This window comes from Temnothorax longispinosus, chromosome 4 (assembly GCF_030848805.1).
Source record: "Temnothorax longispinosus isolate EJ_2023e chromosome 4, Tlon_JGU_v1, whole genome shotgun sequence".
Lineage (NCBI taxonomy): Eukaryota > Metazoa > Arthropoda > Insecta > Hymenoptera > Formicidae > Temnothorax > Temnothorax longispinosus.
In genome coordinates, this window is record NC_092361.1 from 6,508,851 (window position 1) to 6,523,937 (window position 15,087).

The 15,087-nt window shown below is 36.0% G+C and overlaps 4 protein-coding genes and 2 long non-coding RNA genes across 8 annotated transcripts; 3 read left to right on the forward strand and 3 right to left on the reverse strand.

The window, feature by feature from the left end:
• Positions 1-59: 59 nt before the first annotated feature.
• On the reverse strand, positions 60-1,426 carry Mrpl20 (mitochondrial ribosomal protein L20). Its single transcript, XM_071776593.1, has 3 exons — positions 680-1,426; positions 471-581; positions 60-356 (listed from the first exon to the last, which is right to left on the reverse strand). The coding sequence occupies exons 1-3, from the start codon at positions 764-766 to the stop codon at positions 108-110; spliced, it is 447 nt and encodes a 148-aa protein (XP_071632694.1). The 5' UTR covers positions 767-1,426; the 3' UTR covers positions 60-107.
• Positions 1,419-2,464, forward strand: LOC139812005 (uncharacterized). Its single transcript, XR_011731799.1, has 2 exons — positions 1,419-1,556; positions 2,248-2,464. It is a non-coding gene; the product is annotated as an uncharacterized lncRNA (long non-coding RNA).
• On the reverse strand, positions 1,577-4,945 carry Lkb1 (Lkb1 kinase). 2 transcript variants are annotated; one of them, XM_071776582.1, is made up of 6 exons: positions 4,481-4,945; positions 4,175-4,295; positions 3,128-3,313; positions 2,718-2,854; positions 2,304-2,647; positions 1,577-2,108 (listed from the first exon to the last, which is right to left on the reverse strand). In XM_071776582.1, exons 1-6 carry the CDS (start codon positions 4,822-4,824, stop codon positions 1,948-1,950), a joined length of 1,293 nt encoding a protein of 430 aa, XP_071632683.1. In that variant the 5' UTR covers positions 4,825-4,945; the 3' UTR covers positions 1,577-1,947. The 2 variants fall into 2 exon arrangements, with proteins under 2 accessions (XP_071632683.1, XP_071632682.1); XM_071776581.1 differs by having other exon boundaries at positions 1,577-2,111; positions 4,481-4,944.
• Positions 4,946-4,970: 25 nt separating this feature from the next.
• Positions 4,971-8,940, forward strand: LOC139812004 (uncharacterized). 2 transcript variants are annotated; one of them, XR_011731797.1, is made up of 4 exons: positions 4,971-5,452; positions 6,058-6,265; positions 6,419-6,839; positions 7,219-8,940. It is a non-coding gene; the product is annotated as an uncharacterized lncRNA (long non-coding RNA). The 2 variants fall into 2 exon arrangements; XR_011731798.1 differs by lacking the exon at positions 6,058-6,265 and having other exon boundaries at positions 5,022-5,452; positions 7,219-8,939.
• Positions 8,941-9,470: 530 nt separating this feature from the next.
• Tcs4 (Threonyl-carbamoyl synthesis 4) lies at positions 9,471-11,593 on the forward strand. Its single transcript, XM_071775602.1, has 5 exons — positions 9,471-9,977; positions 10,230-10,488; positions 10,563-10,691; positions 10,856-11,212; positions 11,281-11,593. The coding sequence occupies exons 1-5, from the start codon at positions 9,736-9,738 to the stop codon at positions 11,572-11,574; spliced, it is 1,281 nt and encodes a 426-aa protein (XP_071631703.1). The 5' UTR covers positions 9,471-9,735; the 3' UTR covers positions 11,575-11,593.
• Positions 11,594-11,692: 99 nt separating this feature from the next.
• LOC139811355 (GTP-binding protein 10 homolog) lies at positions 11,693-13,374 on the reverse strand. Its single transcript, XM_071775603.1, has 4 exons — positions 13,152-13,374; positions 12,760-13,063; positions 12,459-12,677; positions 11,693-12,339 (listed from the first exon to the last, which is right to left on the reverse strand). The coding sequence occupies exons 1-4, from the start codon at positions 13,188-13,190 to the stop codon at positions 11,735-11,737; spliced, it is 1,167 nt and encodes a 388-aa protein (XP_071631704.1). The 5' UTR covers positions 13,191-13,374; the 3' UTR covers positions 11,693-11,734.
• Between the last annotated feature and the right edge of the window lie 1,713 nt (positions 13,375-15,087).

Below are 15,087 nucleotides of genomic sequence, written 5' to 3' on the forward strand. Positions count from 1 at the left end.
TAGTAGCGTCGATAGCGCGTAACGCAAATTCGGAAATATTGTAAAAAGTAACAAATAAATGTGGAAAGAAGAAAACTTGTTACTTTATTTGCACAACTTGTGAAGGATTATTTGATTAAACCCCTTACGATAACGCTCTTTGGTACTTGAACATTTGTAGTAGCCTTGAAATGGTCTTGCTTCGCTCTCGCGCATGCGACATCGGTAATAGCTTTGAAAGATCGAGGTTCCCAAATTGCCAAGTCAGCCAGTGACTTTCGATTCAATAGAATGTTACATCTCGTTAATCCTTCTTTAAGGGTCGCAAAATTTATACCATGTTCGCTCGTAGCAGCTTCTAGCCTCTGCTCCCGCAGCTAAAAGTGAAAAGGAGAAATGGTGTAAATGTCTTAAAACTTTAAAGAAATTTTGAGAGCTTTACACGCAATTCTTATTCCTATCCCCACATATCTCGGTAAATTTCATCGTACCTCTTTCATATCTTCCTTCTTCAATTGTCTGCCTCGAGTGCAATATGTTAGAGCTCTATGTACGTTCCTGATAGTTATACTGTAACAATTTCTCCTTCTGCCGATATAATGCTAAAAACATATTGAAAGTTTCTCAATTTATTTATCGTCTTATCGATACACATTTCAAATTCACTATCAAAAGCATTTAGAAATATCGAAAGCCTTACCGCGGCAAGCTTGAATATTTTACGCTTTCGCCAAAATTCGTCAGGCCCGCGGGCTCTGATTAAAAGGTTCAACGATAAAAAAACCATACTTAATTGTAAATCAATCGATCGATCCAAGTAAACTGCTTTAAAAACTTGTAATTACAAGGGGCAGGCAGATTACGGTTATGTTGACGTGAAAGGTTATGTCACCGGTTGCAGTGAGAGTGTGAGAGTACTAAGAGTGCAGTAAGAGCGTAGTATCTGGTAGTATGTATATAGGTCTGCTCGTTTTAGCTGAACTTGTTGCACGGTTCACTTTTCCTCTATTTCTTTTCACGTTGGAGAGAAAAAGAGAAAAGATGAATTGTGCAACAAATTGAGCTAAAACGAACAGGCCTATGTACCGGAGCAGAGAGAAACCTGTATGTATGTGCGTACATAACATACAGCAGGTACAGCAGAACGCAGCGAATTAATGGTGCCGTATGTGGTATACCCTAAATAATACAGACAATATCTAATATCGATAATGAAAAATTTGTTTGTCCTTTGGTGTGTTTCTCGCCATTCCGGAGACTCGAATATATTATATACTTAAATGTAGTCTGAAAAATTCGAATGGCAAATATTGATACGTCGCGAACTTGCCTACAACACCTTACCGAACGAAACCTTTTTAAATTCTAAAGATATATTAATATTTGTGTAAATAAAATGCCCACGTGTTGTAGGCATTTTCGATCGATATAATCAATAAATCGCTTATTATAACGTTACGTTAAAATAGAACGGCGAAAATGAAACGTTTGTATGGTTTGTACGCTCGATTTTGCCCGTCCTGGCTGTTGGTTGGCCTTATTAAGGGCCATAGAAGTATCAACTCGGAGATCTGACGGTAAATAAAACAATGCCGAGTATCGTGAGACGATTAACAACTTTATTAATCGCGTTGTCAATATGGCACCAAAACGAAATATGACTTTGATTGGATATCTCCTAGGCATTGAACGATCAATAAGGATGTTACTGAATTATTCGCTACACGATGGATTTAATCTTAATATCACAATCCGAGACACTTTTGAACTGAGTCAAAAGCTTTGCATTCCGTTCGTTCTGCTAGATTAGCTAGATTACATTATACGTCTCGCACGCCTTCGCATTCCTCGAGCTTTCAGCTTCAGTCCTCTTTCCTCTTTCTCGCCACCAGAGAAACTTTGCAACTGACACAGTCAGCGAGATACGAACAAAAAGATATGCGACGACACAATCAGCGAAATCACAAATCACGATGGCTTGCAGGATGGAAATCTTTTAATACTAATGCATGAAATCGGCTTCCGCCACCTCCGTTTATTTTGACTGTTTGCGTTGCACTTGGCGTGATGGCTGTTACACGTGGTTTTTCGATCCTCGCTAATGCGATCCAGCTCTTGAAGTCTTCGTTCTTCTAAAGAAAAGGAAATCTTGATTAAATTCTCTACGTGTCGTACGAAAAGTGCATGGTTCGCAAAATTTCGTCTTGCGTCGTGCTACCACGAGGAATCGAAAATGTCATTACGTTTTAATCGAGTTTATTTTTGAAGAGAAAGAAGGAAGACGAAAAGAAGGAAAAATATGAACCAACATAACGCGGACATACCATTCAGCTGATGTTCCGTATAGTATATGGGATTGTCATCGACTCCATAATGATGCTCCATCAGGTATGGCAAGACGGTCATGCTATGGCATCCATTACTTTTAAGGGGAGGTATAGGTACTTCCTGTTGCGTTTTAGAGTGCTCGCACATGGTCCACGCGTGTCTTTTAACCTGTTGCAATGTAAATCTTTTATCCGCATCTTTCTGCAACATTCCCTCTATGAGCGACTTTAAAGGTTCCTCTATTTCTTTCGGTACTGTATATTCACCCCTTCCAATGTTTTCGTATAATTTATATATATTATCTCCCTCGAAAGGATATAAACCTGTGGTTATGTTGTACCTGTAAAACTATCGATACACCAGTCTGATCTTTCGGAAATGTCGTAGGTATACACACAAGCGTTACTTACAACGTAACTCCACTACTCCATATGTCCACTTTAAAGCCTGAGAAACTTTCGCAGCCATTTGCGATTTCTGGCGGCTGAAACGCTGGAGATCCTTGACCTATCGTACATGTATCGTCTTTGGAAAACATGTCTAATGCCTAGCACAGTGGAGAGATGCGTAATCACAAATAGGAATAAAAAAACACGCATAGTTGCAAAATGTATGTACGCGCGCGGCTGTGTGTATGTGTACGAGTGTGTCTGACACTTTCCGAATAAATATAATTTTGTCCATCTCGATACCTTTTTTTTTTTGTCGTTGTTATTGTTCTTGTTACAAATATCGGTCTTAATAATTAAATTAACAAAAAAGTGCATACAACTTTGTTCGACTAATTGTAAGATAAGAAGTTGGAAGATGGAGTTTGTACCTCCGCGACACCAAAGTCACTAATCTTCAAGGTACCATCTAGGGTTAACAATAAATTTCCAGGTTTTATATCTTTGTGAACTATTCCCTTACTGTAAAGATATTCTAAGCCATCCAACAATTGACAGAAATAATCGTGTGCCTGCCAAAGCGGAAGCTTCTTGGTCGGCGTGCTTTCCAACATGTCCTGTAAAGAATCTAATAAATAGAAATCTAATTGTTGTTAACATTCATGCAAGCCATTGTTACAGATGTCAAAACCGACAAGTTTAAAGATTTTTCCTCTTTTCATTGAAATTTAATTGTTTTTTCACAACGTAGCACACAACTATTACGGTATGTAGCACGCAAATACGATAAGAATGATGAATGATGAATTTTCAGGTATTATCGTAAATTCTTCGTTTGCAATTTAATCGTACCATTTGAGATGAGAAAAATCTTAATATTGAGATAAAGTATCTTAGTTACAATTCAGTCAGCGTCCAAAGTTATACCGATACATTTCGAGCGACACGTTCACTAGCTTTTACAAAATATGTATATATATGAAACAAATACGATTCAATATCAAATTGAAATAAGAATCTTTCTTTGTACTAATACATCTAATACGATACAAAACATTGCTCACGCTCTCTCTCTCTCTCTCTCTCAATACTTGTATATAATTATATGAGTCAAATACAAGCATAAATAATTTTAATCAAACGTAATAAACAAAGACACAATCACACAATATTCATTGTTCATAGCTCCATTATATATCGAAAGTAATCGATATGTAAAATTTTGGGATTACAGAATTAAAGCGAATGTCAACGCGAAAGCACAAAGCTAACGTGATGTGCAAACTTGAAATAAATCAATGTTTCCTTTCGACAACTATAATTAAAGTAGGATAAACAATCATTTTATATAGAAACGCCAAATCGATATCTCCTGAAATTCACCCTACCATTTGTATGCAACATATATCAACATGCGTGCGACGCGTGTACAGTAATTTAGAGTAGGTAGGAAAAAAGGTATTTGTATTAAAATTTACCTGTAATCCACATACGCAGAATTCCATAACTAGGTACATCTTTTCTTTTTCATCATTGTATAAAACATCTACGAGATTTATTACATTTTTATGTTTTAATATTCGTAACAATTGTATTTCCCTGTAAAACACCAATCGTTATTAAGATACAAAAACGAGAAATGCGAAGAAAGATATTGCAACGAAGAAAGGATTTCGTCGATGTATTTGTGTGCGTAGCGCGCAAAAAAAAAGGAAAAAAAACGCCATGCACGACGTAAAATCGCATACATTCGTCGAAAAAGGCACGTTTCTCTTTTTACGCACCGTTGAACGTTCTGTTCCCCGTTCGGTATCCTTCGAAGTTTCCTCTTCTTCAGTATTTTGACCGCTCGTCGGCAAAGCGTCTGCGAATCCAGTACCTCCTTCACCTTGCCGTAACTACCCTCACCAAGAACATCACCCATGACATATTTACCAATAAATTTGCACTTTTTTCTTTTCTCCTCGTATATAATTTGATCCGAGTCGACTCTGTGGAAAAACATGTTAACCTCGTCCAAATCGTAGTTTGGATCGTCATTGATCCACATGACCGGTTCGATATCACGTAATATATCATTCTCCACTTCCTCCTCGTCAGGGTCGCATATCGTTATTTTATTGTCCATTTTTACTCCGTCGGGGAGAGCTTATAAACTACAGGATAAAGAGATCACACGAGTGATTTAACCTAAAATACAACCGGCACGATCATTGTTGTGAACACTGGTGGTGGTGGGAACGGGAAGGCATGAAGGCAACGGCAAGGCGGAACCCGTGGAACTCGTCGAACGTGGAAATGTGGAATCAGGGAATAGGGATGCGCCATCGCCAATTCTAGCCAATACCGCCAAATACGAAGCTAGCCGACAGAAATTATTAAACTTGATTATTTTTAACTCTTCTGAATACATTTCGTTCACAAATCGTTTGAGTCCGTTTTTAACGTTTGTGACCAATTAGTTTTTTTTAAATTAACAATTTTATTTTAGTCACGATGTCAGCCGACCATAGTCAACGGGTTCGTGTTCTCCCGGTTGTTCCGCTCCGTGTCCCTCTCGCTTCTCACTTCTCGTCGATCACGCACGATCACGAGCACGAGCCACGAGGGTGCACGAGGGCCACGGCTGACGAGGCGACGAGGCCCACGACCCACGAGACAGTAGGCCAGTAGGCACTAGGAGGCAGTAGACACTGGAGGCACGAGGTCGCTCCCGGATCCCGGCAGTCCCGGTTTATCGACGCGGAATGTTAGATGTAAGTTTTCTCGGTCCTTTTTTACCTTTTCTTATTTTGTTCGCGTTAATAAACATATCAGGCGAGCGGCAGGTGGTATTTTCCACACAAGGAAAAATAGCGTCGCTAAGAATTAAGTTCAAGCGTTACTTCTGTAGTAACTTACGCTATATCACTCGTTTGCGCGGAGTAAATTATCATCACAAGTTACTACAAAATCTCGTTTACGCAAAGGAATTATCATAATTACGATTATTGTATAATAATATAAAATCGTAATTACGATAATTCCTTTGCGTAAACGGGATTTTGTAGTAACTTGTGATGATCTTTAGGTAATTCTACGACGTATAATAAGTAGATAAACAAATTTCGTTGTAAACTATCTTTGTTTATATTTGTTTCTATGACATTGTCAATATCATAGCTTGTTTCGTCTCAATTCTTCTAGCTTATTGTTTTTATCATTGCAAGTTGTTCACTTTAGACGCGAATTTTTCGAAGGAAAAATTATATTATGAACATAATTATGTATTATATAAGACCTGTAAGTCTATATTAATTATTGCGATTTTATTGTTTATTGTGTTATTAACTAATCACTGACGTTCAATGGTTCAATTCAGGAAGAGTTGGAGAAATTGAGGAAGAAATTGATGGAGAAACAGGTCTTGCTTAATCAGGCACCCAGAGCTTCTAATCGCTTGAAAAAGAACGAGAAAAAGTAACTAAGCTTGAGGGAGGTAAAAGAATGTCTCTCAAGCATGATTATTTTTTCTCGTTTTTTTTTGTCTGCTGCCTGATTATTGTGCAATAATAAAGCAAAGAAAAAATGTAAGAAAATCAGCTACGGATTAAAACGTTTCTTTTCTTGGGGATACGAATTTGCTTTTTATTTCACGATTGTATAATAATGTCTATAAAAAGAAAGTGACACGCGCGAGCGGGAGAATTTATAATATACGTGACATTTGCTTTGCGGTTTAGGTGAAACATATAACCGGCAGTCTGGAAGAGGAGCGCAATTGGGCACAGGAACTTAAGAACGAGTGGGATCAGTTCAGAGAGCGATTAGACACGGAAACGCGGCTGCGGGAGAAGCAGGACAATGAGCTGAAGGACCAGTTGTTCAAGAAGGATTCAATCGTGCAGCAGTACGAGAACGATCTTGCCGAACGGGACAGATTGTTTAAACTGCTTAAACCTCATATGCCTGACACTTTTCTTCCAATGATGCGCTCTTCTAATTGTAAGCGCATTGTTGGAAGAAAAGTGTCGGGCATATGAGGAGATCAACCAGGTTTCCGAAAAAAGGAAAAAGCAGATTATTCAATTGAGGGCATCTGTAAAAACACGCGATGACGCCCTTACAGAGATCAACAATAAGTATCGTGCGTTATTATCACGGGTGAAGTAAATCGATCTTTATTTTTTGAAATAAGATAGCACGTTACAAGATTCTGATTATTTTATATATTGGTGCTAGGAAAATTTCTTGAATCTTGAGACATTAATCGTTTTGATACAACCATGATCTCGCATTACTATTCTTTTTTTTTCTTGACGCTAATATCTTATTCTTTATTTTTAACGTTATTGATAATGAGTATATAATAAATCTAATTTTAGAATAAATGCTTTTAATGAAAAATATGTACTGATAATACAGCTGTAGAAGTTCTCAAATTTACCTGTGTTAAAAGTTACGTACCATAGGTTTTTTTATTATACTTATATCTATTATATCTATTATATCTGTTGTAACTTATATTTATTGTACTTTGTAGTGCGAAAATAATTATGGCAAGCGTTCGCCGCCTAGTAGTCCCTCAGCTTTAATTTCGTTGACAAACGATTATCTATCACCATTTACGGGACAGAAAGTATCTTATGTACAAAGTACAACGAAGCATGATGGTTCTTATGATTTGTGAATCGAGTAAAGAAAGAGCGACGAGTTTGAGTTCACCATTCGGCAGAGATTACAAAGGAACTCAAGCATCTTATAAAGATTAATGAAATATTTATTGCCTGTTTTGCTACAAGGTATTCTGGTCTTATCAAAAAGAATTTAATTGCAGGAACTGGAAGAAATGGACAATATAAATTAAAACAGCACGAAGATAATATAAAGCAGTTGATATTAAAACTGTGCAACGCCCAGAAGCAGGCAGAAAATTCAGAGCAAAAATTGAAAAAGCTGGAGGTCGAGTATCACAAGGCCATTAGAGCGATACAAGGCTTCATGGAGCGCGAGAAACACAGGCGAGATATCCGTTATATCCCACCAAGAACGGGAGATCGTGGAACTAGAGTCGAAGTTACGCAAGAGAAGAAACAGCCACAGTCCCGTCTCGTTAAAGGATCTCAGCGTTAAGAACGTGGACAATATTGAAAACTGTGTATTCCTGCAAACAGGTCAATATTGCGATTCATCTCTGATCTTGTTTGCCGATCTCTACGTTTCAGAATTGTACGTTTGACAACTCAACCTTTTGAAAGATTTGTGCGATGCTTATCTTTAAATATTATTTTAAATCCTGAAACGTAGAGACACGCTTGCAAGACTGGAAGTATTAAACGAAGCTGAACGATTTTACAGAATACGACTAACTGAATTTGGACGTGTTAAGGACGTTCTCCGGTCCTTATACTAGAGAAAATCGATTTTCTTAGGATTTTTTTGAAACTGAATATACGTTAATTTAGGTGTGCTTTATGCGTGGTATAAATTTCAGTACCTCTTCCGGGATGAAAAATAAAGATACTGAGCCTCAAAGTTTCAACTTTTACTAATGAAAAGGTTTTCCAGGCCAAACGGTAAGAGATACGAGGTTGGCCAAGAGGACCAAAGTTGCTCCTCTCGTCGAGTTCTATAAGGAAAAAATGCCAAAACTAATATATATCTTTTTTTTAACTTTGAGGCTCAGAATCTTTATTTTTTTATCCCGGAAGAGGTACTGAAATTTATACCACGCATAAAGCACACCTAAATTAACGTATATTCATAGTTTTAAGAAAATCCTAAGAAAATCGATTTTCTCTAGTATAAGGACCGGAGAACGTCCTTAAGTCTGATTATAGAGTAGTGTCAAATTACATTTTTTAATGTGTTTTATTTTTACATGATTAACATTTCTTTTACAATTACAAATGTAATTTAAAATAATTAAGGAAGATGTTTCTTCGTGAATTATATATTATATGGTGACAAAGCCACAATAAAATGATAATCAAATTAGGTGTTGAATACAACAGTAAAATAAATAATATTTATCTTTAAAGACAAGTTTATGAGAGTGATAAATATAAGATCTATCCGTTTTATCATAACACAATAATTCTATTATTCTACAAGTAAAATTTTAAGAACAAAATATATATTTCATGTGCCAAATTGATGTACATACTAGCATATAAATTATTGTATACCTAAAAATTTATCTCAATTTATATTGTTATCAGACCTGTACATTTGAACATTTAAACAAATACTTTTGCATATTGTATGAAAATAAAAACTGAAGTTTTGAAAATACCAACATTTTATATCTCTTTAATAATATTCAACTTTCAAACGTGTATATACATGAAACAAAGACATGATGTTCAGATATTAATTTAGAAATTTTGTTTGAAATTTAGATCCTCAAAAACCTCTAAATTTTATAATCTTGATCTTTTGTCTTTGAGCTAGATTGTACGTTTGCAGTCTTATGACATGAGAAGCATAATTTTATGGGCAATTAATAGTTCGAATTTTGCTTACAATTTCACATTAACGTTCCGGTTATTAAAGAATTAATAATTTTATTGTACATTGTTATTATAAAGCAATTCTTTACATATCTTAGAAATAAAAAAGAAAAAAAATAGCATTTTTTATATATTTGTTTATTTTTTTTTTTTTCCGGACCAGCCGATTGGCCATCGGGGCGGAAAGGGTGCTTTCGGGACTTTGGGAATTCTCTATCCGACAGCCAATCGGTGCGTCCGAAAAATTTATCTCGCGAGTCGCGACAACGTTCGAAGCGCATCGAGCGCACTGAGCCCACGTGGTGCGTTCGAGCGGTTCGAGGAATACGTCAATGGAAAAGAAAAAGAAGAGAAACTTTAGCATATACATAATTCGTATTTAATTTAGTATGATTTAATAAATTTGTTGATTTTCGTACGAGATAAAGTTACGACGGAGATATATTTTAATTCGAAAGGATATTGACGAGTTTAGCATCCGTGACCTGTGTTTGCTTTAGCATTTGTTAACCTGTATAATGTAAATAAATTTGATTTTTCGACACGAAATGGCCAAATACGCGTACTTTTTATCGCGTGAAACGTCGTTAGGACTTTACCAGCCAAAACCTTCAAGATTTCTGCGTACGTGTAGCCGAACGTTGAACGTGATACGAAAATTTGCGGACGACAGACCGGCTATCATCTTGGGAATCGAAACGAGCTGCGATGATACGGGATGCGGAATCGTAGATACCACGGGAAAAATATTAAGCGAAGCGATAAATTCGCAACATCTTACTCATTTGAAGTAATCACAACTATTTCACGAGTCATTTGTTAAATCGATATTAATTCAGTACCGTTGACTCGTGACTACTTGAAAGATTTATTAAATCAAATTTGCATTATATATTTATAATATTAAGTGATTAGATATGCGAACGTATTTGTATGTTATAATAAAATTTAATCTATATCTTCGAAATAAATGAATCGTGCAAATCTAAAAACTATTAGAAATTTTTTCAGCAAGTTGTACAACTCCTATTCACATTTTTAGACACGGTGGCATAATACCTACAATTGCCAGTGAAATGCATAGGAAACATATTACTACGGTTTGTGAGGACGCCCTAAGATCGGCGAATCTAAGATTAAGAGATATAGATGCTATCGCAGCTACAATTAAGCCAGGTCTTCCCTTGTCGCTTGTCGTTGGAAATAACTTTGGCAAATATCTCTCTAGGATCGGTAACAAACCTTATATACCGATACATCATATGGAAGCTCATGCGTTGACCGTACGGATGGTGCAGAAAGTATGTTAGAGCTAATTTATATGTATAAAACCATACATTGTATCAAACAAATTATTGATATATGTATCTTGTAGGTAGACTTTCCTTATCTTGTTTTGCTTGTATCAGGTGGCCATAGTTTATTAGCGATCGTTGAAAATGTTGATAAATTTTACTTGCTGGGTACTACGCTAGATAATGCACCTGGAGAAATTCTGGACAAGGTATATTTTTTTAAGTTTTCGTTCATCGCATGTTCAACCATAAATTATTTCATCTTGAAATTGTCTTCGCAAAATTGTCAGTCGAATTTTATGAGAGCTCTTATAAGATGTAAAAAGATCTATGAAATATGAAACGGTAAACAGATTTGTTTTCAACTTTGCAGATCGCTCGTAGGCTGAAGCTTGCGAATATACCGGAATTCTCGCATATGAGCGGTGGCCAAGCGATAGAAAGCGCAGCGAGCAAAGCATCAGACCCAACTAAATTCGTTTTCGACCCTGTCTTAACAAGAAAGAGAGATTGTCAATTTAGTTTTGCAGGTATAGCAAACAAAAGTTTTAGATATGTTGATAAAGAAGAACAAAATTTTGACGTTGCTGATAGCACGGCAATTCCCGACGTGTATAATTTCTGCGCTGCCCTACAAATGTCTCTTACAAAACACGTATGTCTCAGAACGCAGAGGGCAATGGAATTTATTAATAATGCGAATTTGATATCGCAAGAAAAGCGAACCCTGGTATGCTTAAAATTATGGTCATTAATTTCCGATTATTTCTCGTTACTTACATACTCGTTTAAATCTAGGTAATATCCGGCGGGGTGGCTTGCAATAATTTCTTGGCAAAGGCTTTAGAAATTGTTTGCTCGGAAAAAGGCTTTAAATTTGTTCGAACTCCACCGCGTTTGTGCAACGACAATGGTGTAATGATAGCGTGGAACGGTGCGGAAAGGTGGACGGCGAATACAGGGGTTCTCCGAGATAGAGAGGAAATCGAAATGGTAACTGTCGAGAAAAATGCATCGCTCGGGGAAAGTTGGATCGAAAGAGTGGAAGATGCAAACATAAAATGTAAATTGGTGAAATTAAATAGTCTTTGAACAAATATACAAATTTCTATCTCCAGTCCCTCCACTTTGAAGTCCTATAATAAAAATTAGTCAATTTAAAAGAATTTAGATTTCTGCATTTTTTTTCGACGAGTCATTAACGATAATATCAGCATTATCTACAAAATATTTATTTTCGTATGTTACAAATTTATACAACGGTCGGCGTGTGCTCTTCAAATTTCCGGTTTATCCTTTCCATTAGTCGAGAATCCAAGTTACCATGTTCAATAGCATGTTTCTTCTCTTCATATTTATCTAATATACTCCGTATTCTGTCTTTGATCGCTGCTATCGTTTCTTTATCTTTCGAGATTAAGGATGTCGGCAAAATATCATCAAAACGTATCACCTGTTCGGGCCGTATTTCCTCCGGACACGTAGACACGTAGCTTGATAGATTGTGCAACGCTGGCTTAATTTCTTTGAGAATATTATCAGCATTGTCAGTGTCCATTTTATTAATTATAATCATGGCTGGCATTCGTAATAAATCCGGTTTGTAGAGTTCGATCTCTTTGTTCAATAAGACCACAGTTTCCAAGCAGGATCTATGTCCATGCTTGGGTGACAATTGAAACCCCTGTATATCTACGATAAACATAAGTAGCTTTGTTCTTTCAATATGTTTTAGGAACTGGTGACCCATCCCGATATTCATGTGCGCGCCCTCGATAAGACCTGGCAAGTCTGCAACGGTGATCTCTCTTAAATCATGGTACTTCACGATTCCTAATTTGGGCCTTATGGTAGTGACTACAACATAAAAAAATATGACTGCAGTCAAAGATCTAAATTAATGAGCATAAATGTTTCTTAGGAAACTACATGAAATGATCTGATAATTAATTAATAAAATATGTGAAAAGTCTTACAAGGATAAGCAGCGATTTTAGGCTTGGCATTTGAAACCGCTGCCAAAAATGTACTCTTGCCAGCGTTGGGAAAGCCAACTAATCCGATATCGGCAATCAATTTCAAATCTAACTTTATCGTCTGAGATTCTCCCTTCAATCCGCAGTAGCCTGTTTCTTGGGTACCACCTGCGCCACCTTTGGCTACTAATAGTTTTGAGTCCTCTTCATTTAATTCTCCTATAAATTTTCAAATAAAAAGAAAAAGAAAATCATAACAAACGTATAACTTTAAATATAAAGCTTTAAAAATTATGCCTACCTAACAATACTCCATTCTGATTATATATCACAATGCCACGTGGAACTGAAATAATCTTGTCTGTACCAGGTGTACCTATAATTCCCCTTGCTGAGCTGTCACTCCCTGAATCTGCTGTGACTCGTTTGGTCTTCAAGGTCTTGAGAACCTTCTCCAATGTTAGCCCATCTTTTGCAACTACATATATATTACCCCCTGCGCCGCCCAACCCGCCGTAACGAGACAACCCAGCACCTCCTGTACCTCCCCTAACATGAAGACGCAAGGTGTCGATGAATCTGGAACGTAGATATTTTCTTGGTTGCTACAATCAAATGAAGAGTTTCCTTTGTCAGTTAATACACATATAATCATAAATCTTGTAACACTTAATTCAACAAGATCTACCTAACCTTTTTCACGCAAGCTAAAACTTGTGTCAAAAACACCATTGTATAAGTGTTGCAGCACGAATATATAATTACAATTATTTTTTTATGATCTTACACTCTACTTTCCAATCTATTTATGTATATTAAGCGATATACATATCATTTTGTCGCGAGAGGTTAAACTCGCTGTTGCATCTACCGCAACTTTGTCAAACACGCGCCACTCGGCCACTTCGACTTTATTCATCGAGTTTATATACCGATATTCGAGTTGATCAAAAAGTTCGCAAGATGGTCTCTAGGTGGCACCTCAATCTTCATTTCTGTCAAAATTAAATTTATTCTGAAATTAATAACATAGTACGATTGTGATTAATAAGCAATAACATAATTAATATTGCTGCAAAATATTTATTTTATGTCATATAAGAACCTGTACAAAAAGATACTTTAATGCGACAAAAATAATAATAAATATTTTACGAATCCTAAAAATTTATGATAAATTATAAAAAAGAAATACTATGCGATTTGTATGTATGTACAAACGTCAAAAGTTGAAAATTTTATTTAACGTCGGACGATAACTGTCGGACAGATATCAATATAACTATAATGACAATCGGTAAAGTTCCATACATTTTTATTGCAAAATATTTTATTAATCTCAAAAGTTTAAATATTCAAATATTGCTAAAATTATTAAAAAAAATAAAATAAGAAACAGACAGGTATAGCAGAGCAATTTAATATTTTGTTTGGGTCATAATGCATATAGATACTTACAAGGTTTAAAATTATAGATAATAATTAGAATACGAGCTTTCGAATTACAAATATCAAAAGTCTCGAAAATCGAGAAACAATCAAAAGAATATAATCGGCAAGAAAGTTGTACTATATCTAAAATTCCAAGAATTTTCTAAGATTTCAAAAAATTGCGATTCCAAGAGAATTCGGGATTAAAAATCACAATTTTTAGATAGTCTTATAAGGTTTAAGGTTTTAAAATTTTTAAAACATCTAAAAAGACCGTTTTTAAGAAATATTTTAGACACACGTGTTGTCTAAATAGATATAGATATAGCTTATTATTTTGCTGGCTACGTAGAAATAAACCACGTGACGAAATAGACGCGACGCGACGGAAGTCTATTACATATCGCGGCATAAATATTTCATTGACGCAATCACATGATGTCTATAAATCGCAATACTTTTTATTTAAACGAGAACAACATAAAACACGGTTCAATGTTTTAAAGATATTACAGCAACGAAAAGAATTACGACTATATAAGAAATAAATTAAGTATTACACATATATTAATGGAAGAAAGAATTAAAATTCAAGAACATAATAAGGCCAACTCGCGGTCTTATTAATTTAATTGCAAGAATGTCACAAAACAAGAACAATAAAATAATGAAGAAAGAAAAAAAAAGATCTCTGTTATCTTTAAATACATCTTAAATGCATCAAATACATCATAACAAAATTAATATTAACGGTAATTTTATTTATGTAAGTCAGCGTGCATGCGATTAATCTTAAATATTAATTAAGCTTCATCAAAGCTTTTCTAATTCTTTGTTTTTCCTTTCACATTTGTTTCTAAAAAGTGGATATTGCGAAGGACAAACTGGACAAACACGATCTAGATCTTCAGGAAAGTGAGTCGCAGTTAACAGGCGATTCTCCAGGAGCTGAACAGAGTTGCGATGCATATCCTCAGGTCAAGTGAAATCAATTACGAGAGCATCGCACAGCGCATCAATTGATAGCGTCGTCGGAGAAACGAGGGTCGAGGGAGATCTTCTCTCTTCTCGATGAAACTCGGAGATTCGTCTAACGGTGGAGGCGCGTTCGCGAAGCGAAGCGTTAAAATTAAATCTAGCCAGAGGCCGTCGGCTACGTCGTCGGTCGTCGGCGACGATGAGTCGTCCTCTCAAGCTC